This window comes from Elephas maximus, chromosome 3 (assembly GCF_024166365.1).
Source record: "Elephas maximus indicus isolate mEleMax1 chromosome 3, mEleMax1 primary haplotype, whole genome shotgun sequence".
Classification (NCBI taxonomy): domain Eukaryota; kingdom Metazoa; phylum Chordata; class Mammalia; order Proboscidea; family Elephantidae; genus Elephas; species Elephas maximus.
Genome location: NC_064821.1, coordinates 40,321,140 through 40,343,000, shown reverse-complemented (window position 1 = coordinate 40,343,000; position 21,861 = coordinate 40,321,140). Strand labels below are relative to the sequence as shown.

General features: G+C 40.9%; 1 protein-coding gene across 3 annotated transcripts in view; it reads left to right on the top strand.

Moving 5' to 3' along the window:
* The window catches only part of GNB1 (G protein subunit beta 1), an 83,958-nt gene that overhangs the window by 40,975 nt on the left and 21,122 nt on the right, over positions 1 to 21,861 (top strand). Inside the window, exons 2-3 of one of the 3 annotated variants that reach the window (XM_049877637.1) lie at positions 2,459 to 2,507; positions 16,783 to 16,885. In XM_049877637.1, the coding sequence (XP_049733594.1) occupies positions 16,829 to 16,885 (57 nt within the window). In that variant the 5' untranslated portion in view covers positions 2,459 to 2,507; positions 16,783 to 16,828. Of the gene's footprint in view, positions 1 to 2,458; positions 2,508 to 15,401; positions 15,540 to 16,782; positions 16,886 to 21,861 lie in introns of those variants that run through there. The other 2 variants (XM_049877639.1, XM_049877638.1) reach the window with 2 other exon arrangements.

The window sequence follows — 21,861 nt, the reverse complement described above, 5'->3', positions numbered from 1 at the left end:
CACCAGTGCTTAAGTGAAGCTTGGACTTCTTCCTTTAGTACCATCGGTTTTTAATCATATGCTACCTCCTGAAATGGTTAAACACCCACCAATTCTTTTTGTTACACTGACTCTGTGTATTCCGTCCATCTTCTTTTGATGTGTCCTTTGTTGTTCAATATTTTGCCCATAGAATCCTTCACTATTGCAACTTGAGGCTTGAATTTTTACTTTATTTCTTTCAGCTTGAAAAATGCTGAGCATGTCCTTCCCTTTCGGTTTTCTAACACCAGGTCTTTGTACATTTCGTTATAATACTTTGTCTTCTTGAGCTGCCTCTTGAAATTTTCTGTTCGATCTTTTACGTGATCATTTCATCCTTTCGCTTTAGCTACTCTATGTTCAAGGGCAAGTTTCAGAGTCTCTTCTGATACGCATTTTGGTCTTGTTTTTTGAATGACATTGTGCTTCTTCATGTACTTGTTTGTCACGACTTGTCTGTCAGTTTTTTGTACTGTGGTGACTTGCATCGTACTGTGATGCTAGAAGCTCTGCCATCGATATTTCAAATACCAGCAGGGTCACCCCTGGTGGACAGGTTTCAGCAGAGCTTCCAGACTAGGACAAATTAAGAAGAAGGACCTGGCAGTCTACTTCTGAAAAAAATTAGCCAGTGAAAACCTTATGAATAGCAGTGGAGCATTGTCTGGTATGGTGCCGGAAGATGAGCCCCTCAGGTTGGGGGAATTTTTTTTCCTGAAAATATGACTGGGGAAGAGCTGCCTCCTTAATGATGTGAATGGAGTGAAGCTTTCAGGACCTTCATTCACTGATGTGGCACGACTCAAAATGAGAAGAAACAGCTGCAAACATCCACTAATGATTGGGACGTGGAAAGTACGAAGTATGAACCTAGGAAAATTGAAACTCATCAAAAATGGAATGCTTAAAGGTCAAGTCCTAGGCATTAGTGAGCTGAAATGGACTGGTATTGGCCATTTTGAATGAGACATTCATATGGCCTATGAGGCCAGGAATGACAAATTGAAGAGAAATAGTATCACGTTCACTGTCAAAGATCTATCTGAAGATCTATCCTGAAGTACAAATACTGTCATGTGGCTACAAGGAAGACCAGTTAATATGACTATTACTTAAATTTACGCACCAACTTCTAAGGGCAAAGATGAAGAAATTTTTTACCAACTTCTACAGTCTGAAATTGATCAAACATGCAATCAAGATGCATTGATAATTACTGGTGATTGTGAAATGTGGAAGTTGGAAACAAAAGAAGAAGAATCTATAGTTGGAAAATACGACCTTGGTGATAGAAATGGAGCTGGAGATCGCCTGATAGAATTTCGTAAGACCAATGACTGATTCATTACAAATACCTTCTTTCAACAACATAAACAGTGAATACAGTATGGACCTCACCTGATAGAATACACAGGAATCAAATCCACTACATCTGTGGAAAGAGACTATGGAGAAGCTCAATATCAGTCAGAACAAGGCCAGGGACTGACTGCAGAACAGACCATCAGTTCCTCATATGCAAGGTCAAGTTAAAGCTGAAGGAAATTTAAACAAGTCCACGAGAACCAGAGTATGAATTGGAGACCATCTGAAGAATTAGATTAGATGCATTGAACAAAAAAAAAAAAACTGACCAAAAACCAGAAGAGTTGTGGTATGACACCAGGGACATCATACATGGTCAAGTGGGGGACCTGTGAAATATTCAGATGTGATCTTCATTTGGAGAGATGACAAAAACATCTTTAAATGTTTTGGAACTTATTTCTAGGAAAGCACAAGCAGGTATTTCAGAAGAAATGTAAAATTAACAATTCTTTCAGTCTGGCAGCAGTGTGGGCAAGAGGCCAGTGGGGAGGCACTATTGTAATTTCTGTCGTGTTTAGACGTGCTGCCTGGACCTCATGGCACCAGACTTGTGGGTTAAGGCATTGGAAGGAACTGTGGCGACAAGAATGGATTTGAAAATGTTCAGATGTGGACTTGACTCAGGTCTTAGGGAAGGGTAACCAGTGGTTTTTTTGAAATCCAAGTAAGATCGTCTAACACTGAAGACGGGAAAATCTGGAGTGAGATTTCCATGAGAAATTTATTCAACTGCGGTGATTTTTGTTGTTACTGTAATTTTTCTGTTAACAGGAGTCTTGAACTCCCCCCTCCCATGTTTTTCAATTTAATTCAGTTTAAAATTGAGGTTATTTTTCTGTGAGGGATTTCTAAGGATTTTTTTGTTTTTTAAAAAATTGAGATCAGATTTTTTTTTTTTCATACTGAAAAACAAAATGCTGTCATACTAGTAAATAAAAGCAATCTTGGGGGAGAAATAGTGCTGGGGAGGGGTTAAATTTATGTTCTTAAAATACCACTAGCAAAATGGAATATTATTTCTCACAACCTGAATGCAATGCAAATATAGCCTTTTCTCTGTTTGTTACAGACAATTTTACATGTATTGGAGACCAGACTAGAAGCACTTCTGAATTAAGGTAATTTTGCTGTAATTGAGCCTCACCACTTGTTAAAGTAAATATTTAAAATTATTTACAGTTTTCTTTTTAATAGCCTCGTTTTTTGCTGTAGTTTTGCCTATCTTTTTTAAGCCCAGAGTTCATTTTCAGAACAAATTGATCCTCTTAAAAGCTTCGATTTAGTGTTTATTAGGATGTCTTAGGGTCCCAAGAGAGATTACGATTTAGATTCTGGACAAGAGCAATATTTCTGAACTTTTTCTTTGTTAAACAGGAAAGGCCCTTGTTTCAAATCAAATTTTAGAAATAATACAGATAAAACTAAGGAGCACATGATTCAGAACCCTCGCCCCCCCCCCCCCCCACATATCTGTTTGTACAGAATGTTTGCATAGAGAGTGTCACAGTGTTAGCGGTGGGTGAATCTGGGTGAGGCTGCACTGCTCTTTGTAGTAGTCTTGCAACTCTTGATGCATTTGAAATGTCAAGCTAAAAAGGAAAGCAAGGCTGAATGAACAATTAGGTACTGGGACAGTTGGCTATCTGTGTGCAAAAGGTGAACTTCATACCATATAAAAAAAATTAACTCAAAATGGATTACAGACCTAAATAAAACCTATAACTAGAAAACTTACAGAAGAAAACAGAGAGAATTGTTCTGGCTTTAGGTTCGGCCAGGATTTCTTGGATATGACATCAAAGACAATATTAAAAAAAAAAAAAACTTTATCAATTAAATTTCATCAGAATTTAAAACTTCTGTTCTTCGAAAGACACTGTTAAAAGATTGAAAAGATGAGCCACAGGCTGGCAGATATATTAGCAAATCATGTACCTTTTAGATGGCTTTCATCCAGGTATATAAAGAATTCTCAGAGCTTAATAAACAAACAGCCCAGTAAAAAAAAAGGCAAGTGATTTGAATAGACAGTTCATCAGAAAATTTATAGAGGTAGCAGATAGCACATGAAAAGATAGTCAACATCATTCACCATCAAGGAAACGCAGATTAAAACCACCATGAGATACCATTCCACACCGTTTAGAATGCTAATATAAAAAAGACCTGCCAGGGTAAGGATGTGGAGCACCTGGAACTTATTCACTGCTGTGGGGATATTAAATGGTAAGATCAGCTTGAAAACAGTTTCCAGTATCTTAAAATATTAAATGATACACCTGCCTTAGGATCCAGCCTTTCCACCCCTAGGTATTTACCCCAAAGAAATGAAAGTATATGTCTGTAAGGAGACTTGTACGTGCAACAACGTGGATAAATCTCACAATAATTATGCTGAGCTGAAGAAGCCAGACCATAAAAAAGTACATGTTGTCTAGTTCCATGTACATAAAGCTCTGGAAAATGCAAACTAATCCGTGGTGACAGAAAGCAGATCAGTGGTTACCTTGGGCATGGGGGAAACAAGGCTGGAGGAAAGGGTTACCGAAGGGTGTGAGGAAACTGTGGGTGGGGGCATGTGCATGTGTTAAAACTTACCAAATGTACAATTTAAATATGTGCAGTTTATTGCATATCGATTATACCTCAATAAAACTGTTTTTAAAAAAACTGTACAATTAGAAAGTAATATAAACTATAAGCAGTTCTCATCTTCCTTCTACTTAATGAACTCCTGTATTATACTGGTTGCTTCTGTCACCCATGTTTTTGATTTCTGCAAAAGAGCCTACTGTACTGTCTCCAGGTAAGAAGTGCGGCAGGTAAAGGAGTTAGTTTTCTAGCTGTTCTTTACATTATTTGGGGTTAAAAATTCTGTCATTGCTTTTACAATGAGTCCTGTTTAGTAACATTCACTGTGTGCCAGTCACAACTCCAAGTGCCTAGTGGGTCCTCATGGGATCCTCACAGCACACGAGGTGGGCATTATCACCGTCTCCACGTTCAGACAAGAAAACAGAGGCAGAGCAAGGCCAGGAAACTTGGGAAAGGTTAGCTGGTGATGAGAGAGTTAGGACTTGAACCTCGAGGTCCAGCTCTGGAGCGCCCCCAACATGAAATACTCTGCAGCCTCTTGCCAGCAGAAGTGCCTCAGCCAGCCATCCTGTCGGGTGGGGTGGGCATACAGATGTCAATATAATTTCCTTTCCATGAGAAACTAAATAGTGCCCATCACCTAAACAGTGCCCATCACGTCACCATGTGTTCAGGAAGTGAGTGTAAAAGCAAAGGTTACTTACACCTGCTGGAGTGCAGGTGGCATGGGGGACAGCGTATTCTTCCCTGCACTTGAGGAATTTTCAGCCCCTTTTAAGGTGCTTGAGCAGCCCTGGTGGCACAGTGGTTAATGTGTTTGGCTGCTAACTGAAAGGTCGACACTTCGAACCCACCAGCTGCTCTGTGGGAGAAATGAGTGGCAGCCTGCTTCCATAAAGATTTATAGCCTTGGAGACCCTATGGGGTCACTACAAGTTGCCGTCAACTCGATGGCAGTGGGTTTGGTTTGGTTTAAAGGTGCTTGGAGTGTTACCTCGTCTGTTGTGTATGTTAAGTGATTTCTAATTTTCCCACTGCCTTTCTGTGTTACAGGTTCCTTCTAGATGTGAGCCTTTCATTTCATACGAATGAGTCAGTTATGTGTAATACTTAACTCAAATAATTAAAGAGGGGTTCTCTGTTTCACCATGTTTGTGGAGGTTCTCTTATCAAACAACCTTTGACCCCCTAGTATGTGCTCAGCTCTGTGCAGGCCATAGGCTAGTGGGGTCAGATGTGGAAGGAGAGCAGATGGGAAGAAGCAGTGTTTTTCATGATGCACAAGACGTAAGGATTCGGAGAAAAGGGATCAGTTGCCATTTCCTGTGATTGTAGAGATTGCAAGGTGACCAAGGGTGGCTCTCACTGCTCTTCTTAACTGGCTCATCCCTAGTTTCCCATTCCATTCTTGAAGCTGCCACTTTTCAGGTATTTCATGACCTCACATTATGAGGACTGCTGTCACCTCCTAGTCACCAGCATCTACGGAACTGATGTGCCGTGGGGATGCCGAAGAAGTGATGCGGGGACCAGGAATGACCGTGTCATCTTTCTCAGTTTTTGAACTAGGAAAACTGGAGCCAATACGTGCTCTTATGAAAGGTGTTGAAGTGGTTTGCTGCCTAAGTGAGTATCTGCTGTGCGAATGAAGAGATTAGAAATGGGCTCAGTTTGGAGAATTCTGAAATAAGGAAGAGCTCAGAGCTGCTGACAGTTACAGTAGCTGGTAGCCACTCACCACATGTGGCTGTTGACCACTTGAAATGTGGCTAGTTGGAATCGAGTGCTGACTGTACAACACACATTGATTTAAAAAACTTGTGAAAAGTGAATGTGAAGTATCTCCTTTATAATTGTTCTATATTAATTACATGTTGAGATTATAATGTTTTGGATATATTAAACATATAATTAAAATTGATTTTACCTGTTTTTACTTTTTTAATGTGGCTTAGGGGGATTAACTGGTTATAGAGGAGCTATTCAGGAGCTAAAGATTTGATAGGTAGGCAGTGAGCTCTGTGAGTGTGGGTGCTCGGGCCCTAAGACCCAGAGGCCCTTAAACCGGTGAGCTGGCTCACCTGCGTGGATGGTATTTAGGCAGGAGGTGATTTTGAGATGCATTCTCTACAAGTGGAGAAACTGAGACCACTTGCCCTAGAAGCACTGCAATATAGAAAAGGAAGATGGCAGCCCTTGGCCCAGGTCAGAAGACTACTGATGTGTCAGCCTCCGCTGTGTTGCCATCAGGAGAGCTTGTCCTGATGGAATGATAGGAGGCTGCAAGTGACTGGGAAAGAACACTTTCTTTTTGCGGTCCCTTAACCATTACTAGGCAGCTGCGGTCCATGGCATGGTTAATTCTGGAGTTAGCCTGAGTTAAAATTCCAGCTTTGCTACTTGTAACTCTGAACGTTGGGCAAGTTCTTTAACCAACCCGTGACTCCATTTCTTCTTGTTTAGGGAGTGGACAGGTGATAGGGCCCCTTCACAGGATGGGGAGCACACATACGAAGTGCCTGTCACACAGCAGTGCTTATTATATCACAGCTAAGACCTGGGAGTAAATCTCAAACTTCCCTTCTGAAGCAAGAGAATCTGGGAGGTAAAATCATAGAGCTTCTATAAGCCTTTCCTCAGATAGACGTTTGTGGGTCATTCTTCTAGACGCTGTGCTCCTTGAACACACAGGAGGGCTCAACAGACAAATGCAGATGGAGGTGAATGAGACACATTGGTCCAGTAAAACCAAGAGCGCTACTGATTTTTTTAAAAAAGGAATTTTTAGTTATTGAGACTGAAACTAAGCCTGGTCAGAAAGCTGCTGGACTGCACTTATTACCCATTACAGAACTATGCTCAGTGGAATTGACTGGATTTTGAAGGATCACAGGGCTATTTGGTAAAAATCAAAATATAGTCAAAAGAAATTAATATATGTTGATTAGTATTAGTATGAATCATGCTTTTAGTTTCTCTGCTTGCTTTTGGGAGGTGCAGCCCTAAGCCATCTGAATTTGCAGTCAGTTTTGAGAGATGTTTTGGATGAACCATTACGCTTACCAAGAGTAAGCCATTGACGTCCCTGGGATTTTGAAGATAAGTATAAGGACCTTAATAATTGTCCTAAGTTTTCTGGCTGTTGTTTCCTTCATCCGATCTTGGTGTACAGGAGTTACATCAAGGAGCTGCATTTTGAAGAAAAAAGATGGCGAAGAAAATTTTGAAAAGCTCATAGGCAGAGACATGCCATTTACCTTAGCCATGTTGTGACAAGCCACTGTAAGCAAGTCTTACCTCCTGGGGCTAGCGGGGCGAATGCCTGTGAGGGGCACCTGTGAAGGAGGCCCTGTGGGTAGGAGTTGGCATTCACTCGTTTGATCAAAGCTGCCCACAGAAGTTGACTTTGGAAACAGCAACTTGAGAAAGCATCGAGTGCCCATCCCCCAGTGCCTCAGTCTTTGGATTAGGAAACGTTTCCTTGGTCTAGTAGAGCAGCAGAGGAGAAAGTGATTCTACCCCACAAACCCTCCACACCTGGGTTCCTCGAGCAGTTGCTCTCTGCCTTTCTTCTGCCCTCACGTTCCAGTTATATCAGTCTGCAGAGGTGTTTCCTTGTGGCTAGAAGAGCCTGCCCTGCCTCTCCTTCCCCTCCTCCCCTCCCTCCTAACCCACGGAACATCATGCAGAGGGAGGGGGCTGGGCTCCGCTCGGTTTCCTCATCTGCTCTCACTATGAAGTGTAGAGAGGTTCCCAGGACTCTGCCAAGAGTGTTTGGATCAGAATACTGTACAAGATAACTCAGGGGCTTTTGTTAGCTAGAAATAGGAGGTGGGCTAAGTTTTAAGACCCCTTCTAGTTCCAGAGTTTTTCTCATGTGCACAAAATAGTATTTGTATTACAGTTTAAGTAAAATAAGTCTACATTGAAAAATAGTACAATAGCAGTATATTTTGAAAATTTTTTTTAACTTTTAGTAACATACTTTGAATATATCGATTTTATTTATAAATTCTTTACAATATTTTTTAAATGTGACTTTGTAAAACAGCCTGTAAATAATTTGCATAAGAAGATAAAAATAGACCTTGGCCATGGCCTTCAGGTAGGAAGGAAGACTCAAACTAATTTCTGGGTTGTAGGTTTAAGGAAATAAAGTTTAGGATTTGCATGTTTTATACTGCTCCTTCCTCAGCCAGGCACATCTGTGCGTGGGGAGGGTAGTGTGTCCTACAAAAGTGATTTTTGTTTTTCTTGTTGTGTCCTAAGAAAGCTATGTATGCTGTGTACTCTGTCCACAGGACTGGCTTCCTTTCCTATTCATGTTTTAAGGTCAGTAGTGAAATTTTTCAGTTTTTAAATCACTTGGTCTACATGGTACTTTTATACTTTTGTCACACAAGGACCGGCAGAGCCGTAGAAAATCGGAGAGGCAACTCCTGGAGGTGTCAGGGCCATTGATCGGACAGCAGACATCAGAATGTGACTATGTTGTGAGTTTCCCCGCTGTAGTGATTTCTGGGTTCAGCACAGACTTCCTAGGATGACACCTTTGGTCCCCACAAGTTCGGTTCGAGTGTCAATGACATCTGGCTCTCAGTGACTTTATGAGCTCTGCGTGTGGTGTTTGCTCTGATTTGAAAAGTACAAGAACCTTTATCTGTAAAATGTGGTAACCTGACTTCTGAGGCTCGTGTTGCCTACAGAACAGCACCTGTGGGCCTTAGGGAGGTCACGCCACATGTGGACAGGAGTAGGTGTAGTCGCTTAACGCATAAATTGCTTCTCATATCTTTTTTTCTATTTACAAAACTAATATGTGGTTGTTGCGTAAATTTACATGGTCCGTAAATGTGAAAGGTGAAAGTTGCTGTGTACCCATTCTCTGGTAGTTAAAAGCATTTGATAAGTTTGGGGATGTAAGTTATTTCTTAAAATTTGCATCAGAAAATTGAGAAATAGGGGAATCTCATGAGAGGGATCTTAGACATTGAGGCCGGACTATGTGAATACACTTGGTGATGATAAAATGTAATAGACGCCAGTCAGTTTTCAAGTAGCATATAAAGATTTGCTGGATACTTGAAGCAAGAGCCAGATAAGAATTAAATATGTAATTAGGGTTCCTATCTTAGTCTTTGGAGCCCTGGTAGCACAGTCATTAAGAGCTGCGGCTGCTAACCAAAAGGTCGACAGTCAGTCCACCAGCCACTCTGTGGAAACCCAATGGGGCAGTTCCACTCTGTCCCGTAGGCTCACTATGAGTCGGAATCAACTCCACAGCAATAGATTTGGTCACAGTCATTATAACCATCTGGTTATCATTCAAACACTAGTTATGGTTTACTTTTTATTTCATTAAATATTCTGGTACATACTACTTGATAGAAGCTGATTTAGTGCTGATTTATTATTTTAAAAGACAGTATTTTTATCGCATGAAACACAGTCAACCATTCAGATGTTCAGATTTGGAAAATAATAGGGTCGAATCCTTGTAAAAAAAAAAAGAAAGAAAGAAAACCCAAAAAATAGCCAAGTAAAGTGGGAGTGCAGTTCATTGTCACTGCAGAAAAAAAGATCAGAACATGAAGAGATTCATCTGTGATGTGCCCCGGCGTCATCACATGTCAAACCTAGAGAGTCCATAATTCCCTAAGGCAGTGTTCAGACATCTGTAAGGGCAGAATATTAGGCTAAACTCTCATGCACTAATCACCCAGCTTCAACGTTTACAGAATTTGGTCAGTTTTGTTTAATGTTCCGCTCCCTTCTTCTCAAAACCTCTCCCTCCCTCTGTTTTTTCTGTCCTTCCAGTGTTTTAAAGCAAATCCCCAAATCATATAATTTCCCTTTTAATAATAAGCATTTCTGAGAGATAAGGACTTGAAAAAACTAACATATCCGCAGTCCCATGATCACACCTAACGGAAGAACAGCAACCCCTTCCTGTCCTCAGACACCCAGACCATAATGCAGATTTATCAGACTTTCTCCCCAAGTCTGTACACTTGGGTTTTGAATCAGGAGCCAAAACTCCTGACAGTTTTTAAGCTGCTAGTAATGGAAAATTCTAAACATGTAAAGTCAGCAGAATAGCAGACGGAACTCCTTCATCAGACTTCAGCAGTTACCAACTCATGACCAATTTTGTTTTATATGTGCCCCACCTACTTCCTTCCTTCCTTGCTGTGAAGCAAGTTCCAGACATATCATTTTATTTGTAAATATTTCAGCATGCAGGTTTAAACAGTAAAGGCATATGAAACAAATACAGTGCCATTACCAAGCCACAGAAGTCAACAGCGACCCCTTCACAGCCCCGCCATCCCTTCTACGCACACATTTCCTGCTAAGCCTCTTCCAGCTAGGCCTCTAGGGTCCTTTTGTTTGGATTTGGCTTTACAGTTTGTTTGAATAGTTCCAAGTAAGGTCTGTATTCCAGTTGGTTGGTATATCTCTTAAATACCTTAATCTGTAAATTCCCTCTCTCTCCTCTTTGTCCACTTGTTGGGTTGGCGTGCATGCTGCTAGCTGTTTTTTTTTTTTTTTTTAACCCTTGCCGTTTATTTGTTATAAAAAAACAGCCTGGTGGTTTCCTGCAGATGTATCCCCGCAGTGGCGTTTAGCACGTCCCTCTGTTTGCTGATGTCTTGGGGTTTGAGAAGATTTCATTTTTTTTGGTAAGACTACCTCATAGGTGCCTTCAAGATGTTAAAAATATGATTTGGAAGACTGTTACTATTGCAGAAAATAGCATGTTACCCAAGGACAACAGTTCTTTTTACTCATCTGACCTCAGCTCACGTGTCAGCCCTTTGCCAGGTGTTCTCTAACTGCCCACAGACAGTAGCATCCTCCCTGCCGTCTTGGTATGCTCACCCTCAGAAACGAAACACACACCCCCCCTTTTGACTTGTCTGTCATCTGTCGCTCTCCAACCACAACTCAGCCTTGTCTTGCTCACCACCATTCCCTGAGGCTCGAACAGGCCCAACACAGAAGACTGGCGACTCGCAGCAGACAGAGCATCTACTGCTTGCACTGCTCTGCACACAGTCACTTGCGCGATAACAAACCCTTATTGATTATGGTAGTTTTATCAGACTACGTTTGGGACAGGGTATTGTTAGGAATAATGTATACAGGAAGGCAGGCTGAGTTGAGTACACACTAATGCCCGTCAGATTTGCACTGTCTTAATGACTACGAGTCAGAAAGCAACTTGTCAGCACCTAACAACAATCTTGTTTATAAGGAGCCCTGGTGGCACGGTGGTGGCGTGGTGGTTAAGCGCCCAGCCAAAAGGTCAATGGTTCAAATCCACCAGCTGCTCCGAAGGAGAAAAACATGACAAACTGCTTCCGTAAAGATTACAGCTTTGGAAATCCTATGGGCCAGTTCGACTCTAAGGGCCAGTATGAGTTGGAATCGACTCAGTGGAAACAGGTTTTTTTAACCTTGACTTTGATGGCACTGTCTTAATTTTGTAGGTGAACAGGACTTGTAAATGAAAGAAAAATAGGAAAGCTGCTGAAGTTGGTTTAAATTTCTTACGCAAACTCGTCTTTCTCAAAATGCTGCTTAGTCTCAGGTGTTAGGTGTGCTTCTTGAATATGGAATTCTAGCCTTTGCCTCAAGTCCCCCCAGCCATGAGGAACACAGTTTTCCAAGGCACCTCAAAATGGCTGAGCACATTAGCCAGTGTCAGCCCGGCGTAAGACACTGGACACTCCCTGGGCCTGACTAAGCGGTGGGAAGAGGTCTGAGTCTCAGAGACACCAGGAGGCCCAAGGGCGAGCCAGCTGGTGACCAGGCTACATGGGGCAGCCCTCCTGCTTCGCAGTGAGATCATACATATGCATCTTGGTGGCCAGCTGTACCCACTGTCCTGTCGGTGCTCTGTTGGAAGAACCGCCTCATGGTTTAATCATGGAAAGCTTGTAGACTACTTTCAGGTGGAGTGTCTCGTTGAGTTTTCACTTTAACCATGGGGTATGGGTAACACCATTTTCACTTTGCAACAACAGGCTGGAGTGAAAAGTGATTTGGGGAAAGTCCTATTCCTAAGTTTCTATTACAAATACTTCCAAAACAGGTGCTAAATAAAAGATAATGCACCCATGGGTCATGAAGGAGGACAGACCTAGCTCTCAGCAGACCTTGTCTTAGCGGATTAGATCAGGTAAGGGAGCTGATTCAGCTCAGCCGGGGCTTAGCGGGTGACATTGGGCCAGAGGAGAGAAGCAGCCCAGGCCACAGAGACCGATAGTGGGCTTTTCCAGAAGGTTCTGGGGAACTAAGGATAGTGAAGAGAAAAGCAAAAGTGATAAAATGTGAGTAAGACTTATTTAAAATGTGCGTTTGTTTTTTATTATCAAAATCATCTAAACTACATTATCAAAATTTGGAAAACTCAACTAGTAATTCTAGTCTTTTAAAAAATTTTCTTAGTAGGCATAGTTTTGTTCTAACATAGCTGGAATTATTATTTGTAAATTTAAATTTTGATTTTCATTTAACGTATACTAAACATTTTTCCATGTTATTACAGTGTTTTCATTTTTGCTTTTAGTGATATCTAATAGTTCATCTACCAAAAAAAAAAAAACCAAACCCGTTGCCTTTGAGTCAGTTCCGACTCAGTAACCCCGTAGGTCTGCTAGTAACGTTAAAAAGTTAACATTAATTAGCTTTTCTTAAACTGATGAAAAGTATAGGGAAAAAAATGTCCCTTGGCCACAGTACGCAGATTATTATTGTTGTCAGGTGCTGTCGAGTTGCTTCCAACTCATAATGACCCTACGTACAGCAGAATGAAATACTGCCCAGTCCTGCGCCATCCTCACAATCATTGTATGTTTGAGCCCATTGTTAGCAGCCACTTTGTCAGTCCATCTCCTCGAGGGTCTTCTTTTTTGCTGACCCTCTACTTTACCAAGCATGATGCCCTTCTCCAGGGACTAGTCCCTTCTGATAACATGTACAAAATATGTGAGACGAAGTCTCGCCATCCTTGTTTCTAAGAAATATTCTGGCTGTACTTCTTCCAAGATAGATTTATTAATTCCTCTGGTGGTCCATGGTACTTTAAATATTCTTCACCAACGCCATAATTCAAAGGCAGCAAGTTTTCCGTCTTCCTTATTCATTGTCCAGCTTCCACATGCATATGAAGCGATTGAAAATAACGTAGCTTGGACTAGGTGCGCCTTAGTCCTCAAGGTGAGATCTTTGCTTTTTGATACTTTAAAGAGGTCTCTTGCAGTAGATTTGCCCAATGCAATACTTTCCAGATAGCCTCTGTTAACTTTGGGGTCCGGGGTGGGGGACGACAAACAAACCCTATATAAAGGGATGATATGATGTGAGAAGTAGGAGTCCCACTACCTTGTGTCTTTTTCCACAAGTAGCCACTATCCACATTTCCTTGTATATACGGGAAAAGACAGGTCCCGTGGACATGGCATAACAGGCAGCATCCACTGGCTGCTGTCAGGCCTGTCTCCCTGATTCTCTGTCTTCACAGTTGATTTGGACTGTAGGGCAGTTGGTATGGACTTTAGGTTTATGGAAATTGGAATGCTTTTTGTTTAAGTTCAGCTACTCTATATGGACATGTGTGCTTCTGTTCACACAGGGCTACTTCAGCTTTGGGGGGCGTCCACCGTGGTGCTGGCTGTGACATGATGGTGTCGGGCCTCTGAACACTTCTCCTGTCAGGCCAGTTCTGTGTCCATGAGCACAGTGGGACCGGGTCGGGCCTTGTAGCCATCCATGTGCATTAGGCTGGGCCACTCAGAACTGGTTATCACCCAGTCAGTGCAAGCCTATCTAACTTTCTTGTGGGTTTGGTTTTAGAGAATGCACCCTTGACACTGAGAACAGAGAAGATGATTTACCTGCCTATTGCCAGGCTTCTCTTTCTCACTAGTCCATGTGTTTGGACCAGATAGGGCCTTACAGGAAATGGGTTTTTGTTTCTGGTAGAAAGTAGGAATACCTTTTTCTTAAAAATTAACAAGCTGGGATTTTGAGACTCTTGATTGAGACTCCCATGTGGGCATTGATTACAGAGGGAGCGCTAGTCAAAAGGCCACATCATTCATTTCTGCTCTTTACCGATGAAAGAGAAACATCTGGGTTTGTTCCATGCAGTAAATTCATTTCTCTAGTCTAAAGCAGTACACCTGGGTCCGTGTCACATATTCTTCTATATGTGAAAAGAACCTCTGCTTCAGAGAAATATTTAAATTTAAGATCTTAGGAGTTACCCACCCAGTATGGAATTCTAGCCTTTTCCTCATTCCTCCCAGCCATGAGGAACATAATTTTCTGAGGCATTTCAAAAAGTACTTTCTGTTTACCTTTATCTTAGGAGTTTGTTGCTTTTAGCCCCTTGTTTTAAAAATTTGCTTGGTGTTTAAAATTAGGATGAGAAATTATGTGTTTGTTGACTAAAATTAACCATGTAATTCAGTATATCCCATGACAACATTAGTTAATTTTCTTCCTGTTGATTGTAGAAGGGTTGGATAAAGTAGCTTCTTTACAGACTGAGAGTTGTCCTCTAGGGTGTGCGGGGAGGCGGGGGAGGTGTTAGAATAAAGCAAAGTTGTAGCAACACAGCTTTCCATTTTAAATGTTATTAATATCTTATTAGTATTTTTATTATTTCATCATTAGTATTTGTAAACTGAAGTCCTTAGATTTTACATGTGAAAAGCAGAGAAAAAAATTATTCCTTAAGAATGAAGTGTTGGGGTTGTCGCCTTTCCTGCGACAACACCAACACTTCATTCTTAAGGAATAATTTTAGCCATTTGATCAAGGAGGTGGGATGTTCTACTTTAGGGAGGTTACACGTGACCAAAATGCCCACTTAGGGTAATGACTTGAGGAAAATTTTGGTGAGAAATTTCCTAAAAATGTGCCAGCGAGTTGCCTGCCTTCCCAAAGAGTAGGAGCAGTGGGTATTGCCTTTTACTGATTCAGTGTGCTTGGATGGCACTCCCAGTTTTTCTCCTGCCTCAGCTCTTTGCCTTCGATGCCCAGGTGAAGGCATGTCTTGGCAGTTCTGTGAACTCCCATTTAGGGTTAGTGCTCTGACTTTAAGGTGGCTCCTTGCCCCTCTGGGGAGTGTGGCAGTCCACCAGTACTGCTGCTTGCAGTCTCCAGCACTGGCACCCTCAGCCCTCTGCCCAGCTTACTGCATTGTACAGCTGTGAATAATCATGGTGGGCCAGTAAGGTAAGAGCTATTATGGCATAGTTTCTCCCTACCCCACGTCAGGAACACACACACGTATTTTAAAAATGCTTTTCATTGGAAGAGAGATTTTAATTGTCATCAGTAAGTACATGCGTCAAGTGTTCATAGAACATGTAGTAATGGTTTTTTTTAATGTTTTTGTGCAGGATAACAAATCACACTGCTGTGAAGTCAACTTCGACTCCTAGCGACCCTATAGGACAGAGTAGAACTGCCCCATAGGGTTTCCAAGGCTATAAATCTACGGAAGCAGACGGCTACATCTTTCTCCCGTGAAACGGCTGGTGGGTTTGAACTGCCGACCTTGGGGGTAGCAGCCGAGTGCCTAGCAAATTTTCCCAAGATGTGTTTCAATCCCAAGAAAATAAACGATTACTGTTAATTAAACGGAAACCCTGGTGACGTAATGGTTAAGAGCTACATCTGCTAACCAAAAGGTCAGCAGTTCTAATCCACCGGGCACTCCTAGGAAATCTATGGGGCAGTTCTGTTCTGTCCTATAGGGTCGCTATGAGTCAGAATGGACTCGAGGGCAGAGGATTTGGCTTCGGTTGGTTAATTAAATATCTGATGCATATTGTATCAGTCATGATTTTTATGCAAAATTCGTGGTGGTGTTTTCCCCCCTGTGTCTTAGCATAGGAAAGTGAAGTCCTCGCATAAGCCATATTTGCATGTGGAAGCTAATTGTATTCTTAAGGGATTAAAAATGCTGGTAATTATATCTTCAGTTCTGTGGTACACTGGACATATTTCTGATTGACCTAACACCAAGTTTTTGGTCAGAAATGCAACCTCAATTATAACATTCCCCTGGGAAAATCAGTCTGGCTTAACAGGATGCTTTCATTTGACTCTGACTGCAGGAGTACTCTGACATGATTGAGCGGTGGGTGGACAGGCTGCTTACACTGATCCTGATTTAACCTGCACGTGCAAGGATTGAGGTGTTGCCACTGAGCACCCTGGGATCCCAGGCTATTTCTGTGGGGGCCTGGTTTGTCCTTGAACTCAAGGACTGCTGGGTACCATACCGTGACCTTTCAGACTTGCCATGTGAACATCCTTTTGGCTGGTTGTGGGTTCAAGATCATTGAGTAGCTTTGAGGTGTGAGGTTGCCAGTTTTCCACTGTATTCGCGTCCTGGAGTAACCACTTCTGGGTTTTTGTGTGAGAGCAGTTATCAGTGTTTTACCTCCTTTTTCATTCTTTTGTTCTTAGGTTTACAATGAGATCCATATTCTTTCAGAAAAAAGCTTCTTAACAGATTTTCATTTTTCAGTCCACCACCACATTTTTAGTAGTAGATTAGACATTGTCATATACAAAGCCAGGTGAATAATTGCAGTTATGTTTTATTAACCCAGCCTTTGGGAGGCATTTCATGGTATGAGAAATGCTAAAGAAAAGTGCTCTGATTTATAATAAACCAAAGCTCTCAAAATTTCTATTTGCTTTAATCATCTGCTTCATTGAATTACTCCACAGTTGTTTATTGTATTTTTTGTGCTTGCATTTCTGTTTCAGATCCCTGATTCTTTGCAGTGACATTGAAGAGCACTAAGATCAGAAGATGAGTGAACTTGACCAGCTACGGCAGGAGGCCGAACAACTTAAAAACCAAATTAGAGTACGTAGCTACATATATGTTGAGCTTTATTTATCATGTGGGCTTCAGGTCAGGGTGTCATCTGTTATAGGAAAGACAGGCTACAGAGGGACCGAATCGAAGTTGGCCTAGGGGCTATTCATCACAGATTCAGATCACTGACCGGACCTGGTGCATGCCTCTCGGGGTTTTGTTTTCCAGTGTATTGTACCCTGTTACTTGAATATATGTAAAATATTTCCATAGAATTTATAAATACCTGAATATACTTTTAATTCATAACCTCGGGAATTACTTGTGTGACATCGTTTTGGTCACTATACTCAGGGTGTGGTGTCTGCCTCTCCCCCTAAATATTGTGAATATTGAGAGAAGGAAACTTGTTAAAAAATAAGAGTATTAGCAACAACAATAAAAAAAATATTTTAGGTGTACCTGATTCAGTCTTAATTTTGAAAAGCTGTGTTCCCTAGTGATGATTGGAATCTGTACCTTTGGTAAATCTAATTGAAGATAAAAACAACCTTGCGGATTAGACTATAACATACAAAGAATTGCATTCGCAGAATTCTCAAAAGTTAAATTCCAACCTGTGACTGATAGACAATGTTGAATTGTAGAACCCATGAACTTTTAAAGGGGGTGGGGTATAGTTCTAAAAGAAATTAATTCTACTCTCCAGTTTCTTTAGGCAGTGCTTTTAATGAATATTTTCTAGAAAACGTTGAACACAAACAGATGCTTCTGTTCTCAGACCGTTGATAGGAAGAGTGAGAGGAAAAAGTGGATATATCAGGAGAAACTGAACCCTCGCTATAGTCAGAGAGGTCTTCTCCACCTGGTAAAGGGGCTTACTCCCTGGTCTCTTGCTTTCATCTCTGTGGCATTAGCTGTCCTTCAGAGCATCTCTGTGGCATTAGCTGTCCTTCAGAGCATCTCTTGAGGAGAAGTTGAGAGCATCCAGTGCATGCCCGAACACCAGTTCATCTTTCTGAATCGACTGTAAAGATAAAGCCTAATTATTTCATGTTGAATGGCCAATTATATGTTCAGAAAGCCCAATGGTAATTGGAGAAAGAAACACCACGTTTATTTTAGCCAACTTTTTCTTGAACTGGAGAAAGGATAATAGAATTATCTGAGATCGACAGCCAAAAAGAAAAGAGAAAATAGCCTTTTATTGCAAGAATTTCAAATCTTAATATTTAAAAGATCAGATATAGCTCCATAAAAATACGCAAGATTTTTAAGAATGTTTTTTTTAAAGATTTGGTCTGATAAGACTTGCATAAAGTATCTAGTTATACCCCTCCACACACATAGAATTAATGAAATGAATTCTAAACTATTAGGTTTGATATAAAACAATACCCAGAAATATGTTGTTGAAGTGAAACCAAAAAATATTCCTTTAAGATTTTCCAGACTTAAATCTTAAGTATACTGCTGCAGCAGTATATTGACAGGGAACTGCCAGAAATTCAGGCTGGTTTTAGAAGAGGACGTGGAACCAGGGATACCATTGCTGATGTCAGATGGATCCTGGCTGAAAGCAGAGAATACCAGAAGGATGTTTACCTGTGTTTTATTGACTATGCAAAGGCATTGGACTGTGTGGATCATAACAAACTGTGGATAACATTGGGAAGAATGGGAATTCCAGAACACTGAACTTGTGCTCATGAGGAACCTTTACATAGATCAAGAGGCAGTTGTTCGGACAGAACAAGGGGATACTGATTGGTTTAAAGTCAGGAAAAGTATGCGTCACGGTTGTATTCTTTCACTGTACCTATTCAGTCTGTATGCTGAGCAAATAGTCCGAGAAACTGGACTTTATGAAGAAGAATGGGGCATCAGGATTGGAGGAAGACTCATTAATAACCTGCATTATGCAGATGACACAACCTTGCTTGCTGAAAGTGAAGAGGACTTGAAGCACTTACTAATGAAGACCAAAGACCACAGCCTTCAGTTTGGATTGCACCTCAACATAAAGAAAACAAAAATCCTCGCAACTGGACCAATGAGCAACATCAGGCTAAACAGAGAAAAGATTGAAGTTGTTACGGATTTCATTTTACTTGAATCCACAATCAACAGCCATGGAAGCAGCAGTCAAGAAATCAAAAGACGCAATTGCATTGGGTAAATTTGCTGCAAAGGACCTCTTTAAAGTGTTGAAGAACAGAGATGTCACCTTGAACACTAAGGTGTGCTTGACCCAAGCCGTGGTATTTTCAGTTGTATCATATGCATGTGAAAGCTGGATAACGAATAAGGAAGACCAATGAAGAACGGACACCTTCGAATTGTGGTGTTGGCGAAGAATATTGAATATACCATGGACTGCCAAAAGAACGAACAAATCTGTCTTGGAAGAAGTACAACCAGAATGCTCCTTAGAAGCAAGGATGGTGAGACTGTGTCTTACATATTTTGGGCGTGTTGTCAGGAGGGATGAGACCCTGGAGAAAGGATATCATGCTTGGCAGAGTACAGGGTCAGTGGAAAAGAGGAAGACCCCCAACGAGGCGGATTGACACAGTGGCTTCAACAGTGAGCTCAAGCATAACAACAATTTTAAGGATGGTGCAGGACCGGGCAGTGCTTTGTTCTGTTATGCATAGGGTCGCTATGAGTCAGAACCGACTCGATGGTGCCTAACAACACGAACAAATCTTGAGTTTCTGGAAAGTCCATTTTGAGGCAGCAGTGTTTATGGCAGACAAAAAATAAATAAAGCAAAACTGATAAGGTATTACTTAGTAATAGTTGAATTGGGTTATTTTTTCTGTGTTCGAAATACTCTCAGCTGTTTACCATCTACTTTTGAGATTTTTTTCGTTCCTCTCGTTCCCAGAAAAGTCTGATGACTCAGAATTTAGAGGCACTGGGAAGCTGTATTAAACATTTATTTGAAGTTACTAATTTAAATTTTTAAGTTTACTCTGCAGTGTCGTCTTAACTGTAGTATGATTCGGCCTATTTGAAGAAATTTTGTTTTTCTGACAACTGTGAATTGTTGTTCATAAATAGTGGATTCAGATATGTTCATAACAGGTAAAGAAAGTTTGTATGGCACACGTGAAAGACGTATCCAGATTAATAAAAGGTTGACGTTGGACATTGCATACCTTCACATTTTCTAGAAGAGAGGAACAGTTGGTGGTGCTCTGTGGCGTAAAGCGCTGGGTCCTCCCTGTACCCCAGAGCCATAAAACATGATGGGGCCACATGTCCAACTGTACAATCCATGTGACTACATTAAAGTATAAAAAGGAATGAGGCGAAATTAATTTTAATAAATTTTTTCTAAGCCAGTATATGTAAAATACTACTGTTTTGTCATGTGATTAATACATTTTTATTAAGATATTTGACATTTGTTTTTCATGGTAAGGCATCAGAATTCAGTGTGTATACTTCCTGGCACACCTGTTTGCTCTGTGCCCTCTCGCAGCTCGCGGGTGCCATTTGGGACAGCGCAGCTCTAGACCATTCCCTAGGAGAGCAGCTGACCTTCACGCAGCAGTGATGACAGTTCTCTGCAGACATTTTCACAGCCTTTGTCTTGGTAAAGCTCTGTGCTAGGCGCCATGTGAGTTTCTTTGCACAATATAGGAGCCATCGTGGTGCAGTGGTTAAACATTTGGCTACTAACCAAAAGATCGGCAGTTTGAATCCACCAGCAGCTCCTTGGAAACCCTGTGGGGCAGTCTACTCTGTCCTATAGGGTTGCTTGTTATAAGCTGGAATCGACTCTACAGCAATGGGTTTTGAAGGCTGTTTGAGTCCATTACACGAAATAGAAAGGGCAGACAGTCAACTATTACTTTTAAAAGAAGAAAAAATACACGCTTTTTTTCCTCATCTCCAGAGAGTACGTGCTTGTTAAAGAAAGCAGAGCATAAAGAAACACACAAGTGGTAGGTAATTCTAAGAGAAGTTGTTTTTGTCTTAGAATTGTTTTAAAACTGAAAACACCTAAAGGACCATCTTCTCCTACTTCTAATTCTGTTTGTGAGGAAACAAAGATTTGCTCAAAGGAATGCAGACTGAAAATGGCATAGCTTAAAATGTACAAGTAACTTACTGATGGGTTAAGGAAAACTCCAATAAAATGTATCAGTGTAGACTTTTAATAGTTTTTTAAACAAAGTGACGTTCCGCCCTGCATGTGTGAGCGAAAAGGTGTCTCACCAATGTGGCAGGCCAGCTGCACTGGGACATTTGATCCAAATGTTGTCACCAGTGACTATGAGCTGAGCAGGGCCCCTGCTCCCGCTTCCCACTTGGTTTTTATAACAACCCATGTGAAGTCAAAAGGGATGCAAGAAGAGCATGTGCCTTCTGTGCATTGTCCTGTATGTGACATACATCCAGATATGGTAAGAAAGGGACCAAAATCTAATTGATGGCTTGTATGTATTTCCTCTGGTTTAAGTAGACAAAAAAGGCAAACTTTTATATTTGGTGACATTTCTCATCATAGACAGTATAGAAGGTTTTGCACTAAATAATGTATTCATTGTACACATCTTCCTGAGTTAAAATCAAAATTAATCTTAAACATGTTAAAGGTTTCAGTCTTGATTAAGCAGTTAAAGAGCCTGTTCCCATTAAAAGACTTCACCTGCAATCTTAGAAGTTCAAGGTGCCTGTTCTGAGAAATGCTGAACCAGTTTACAGAAGCATCTTTTGACTAAAATGAAGGCCTAATTGAAGTTATCTGTTTAGTTTTTAAAAATAATTGTTTAACAGTAGTATCACCACAGTCTGTTATAGGGTACATTTTATACCTGCTTTAATCTTTGGATGCTAACCAGGGTGAAATTGCTTAAGTTCCATGGTTTATTTTCTACTTTAAAAAATTCTTATTATTCATTTTTAAACTTAAAAGGCATATATAATATCAAAAAGAATGGCATTCAGAAATAAATATTCAATTCAATACTTGATAGGTAAAATCTAACAAAAAGAGCTACTATTCTGAA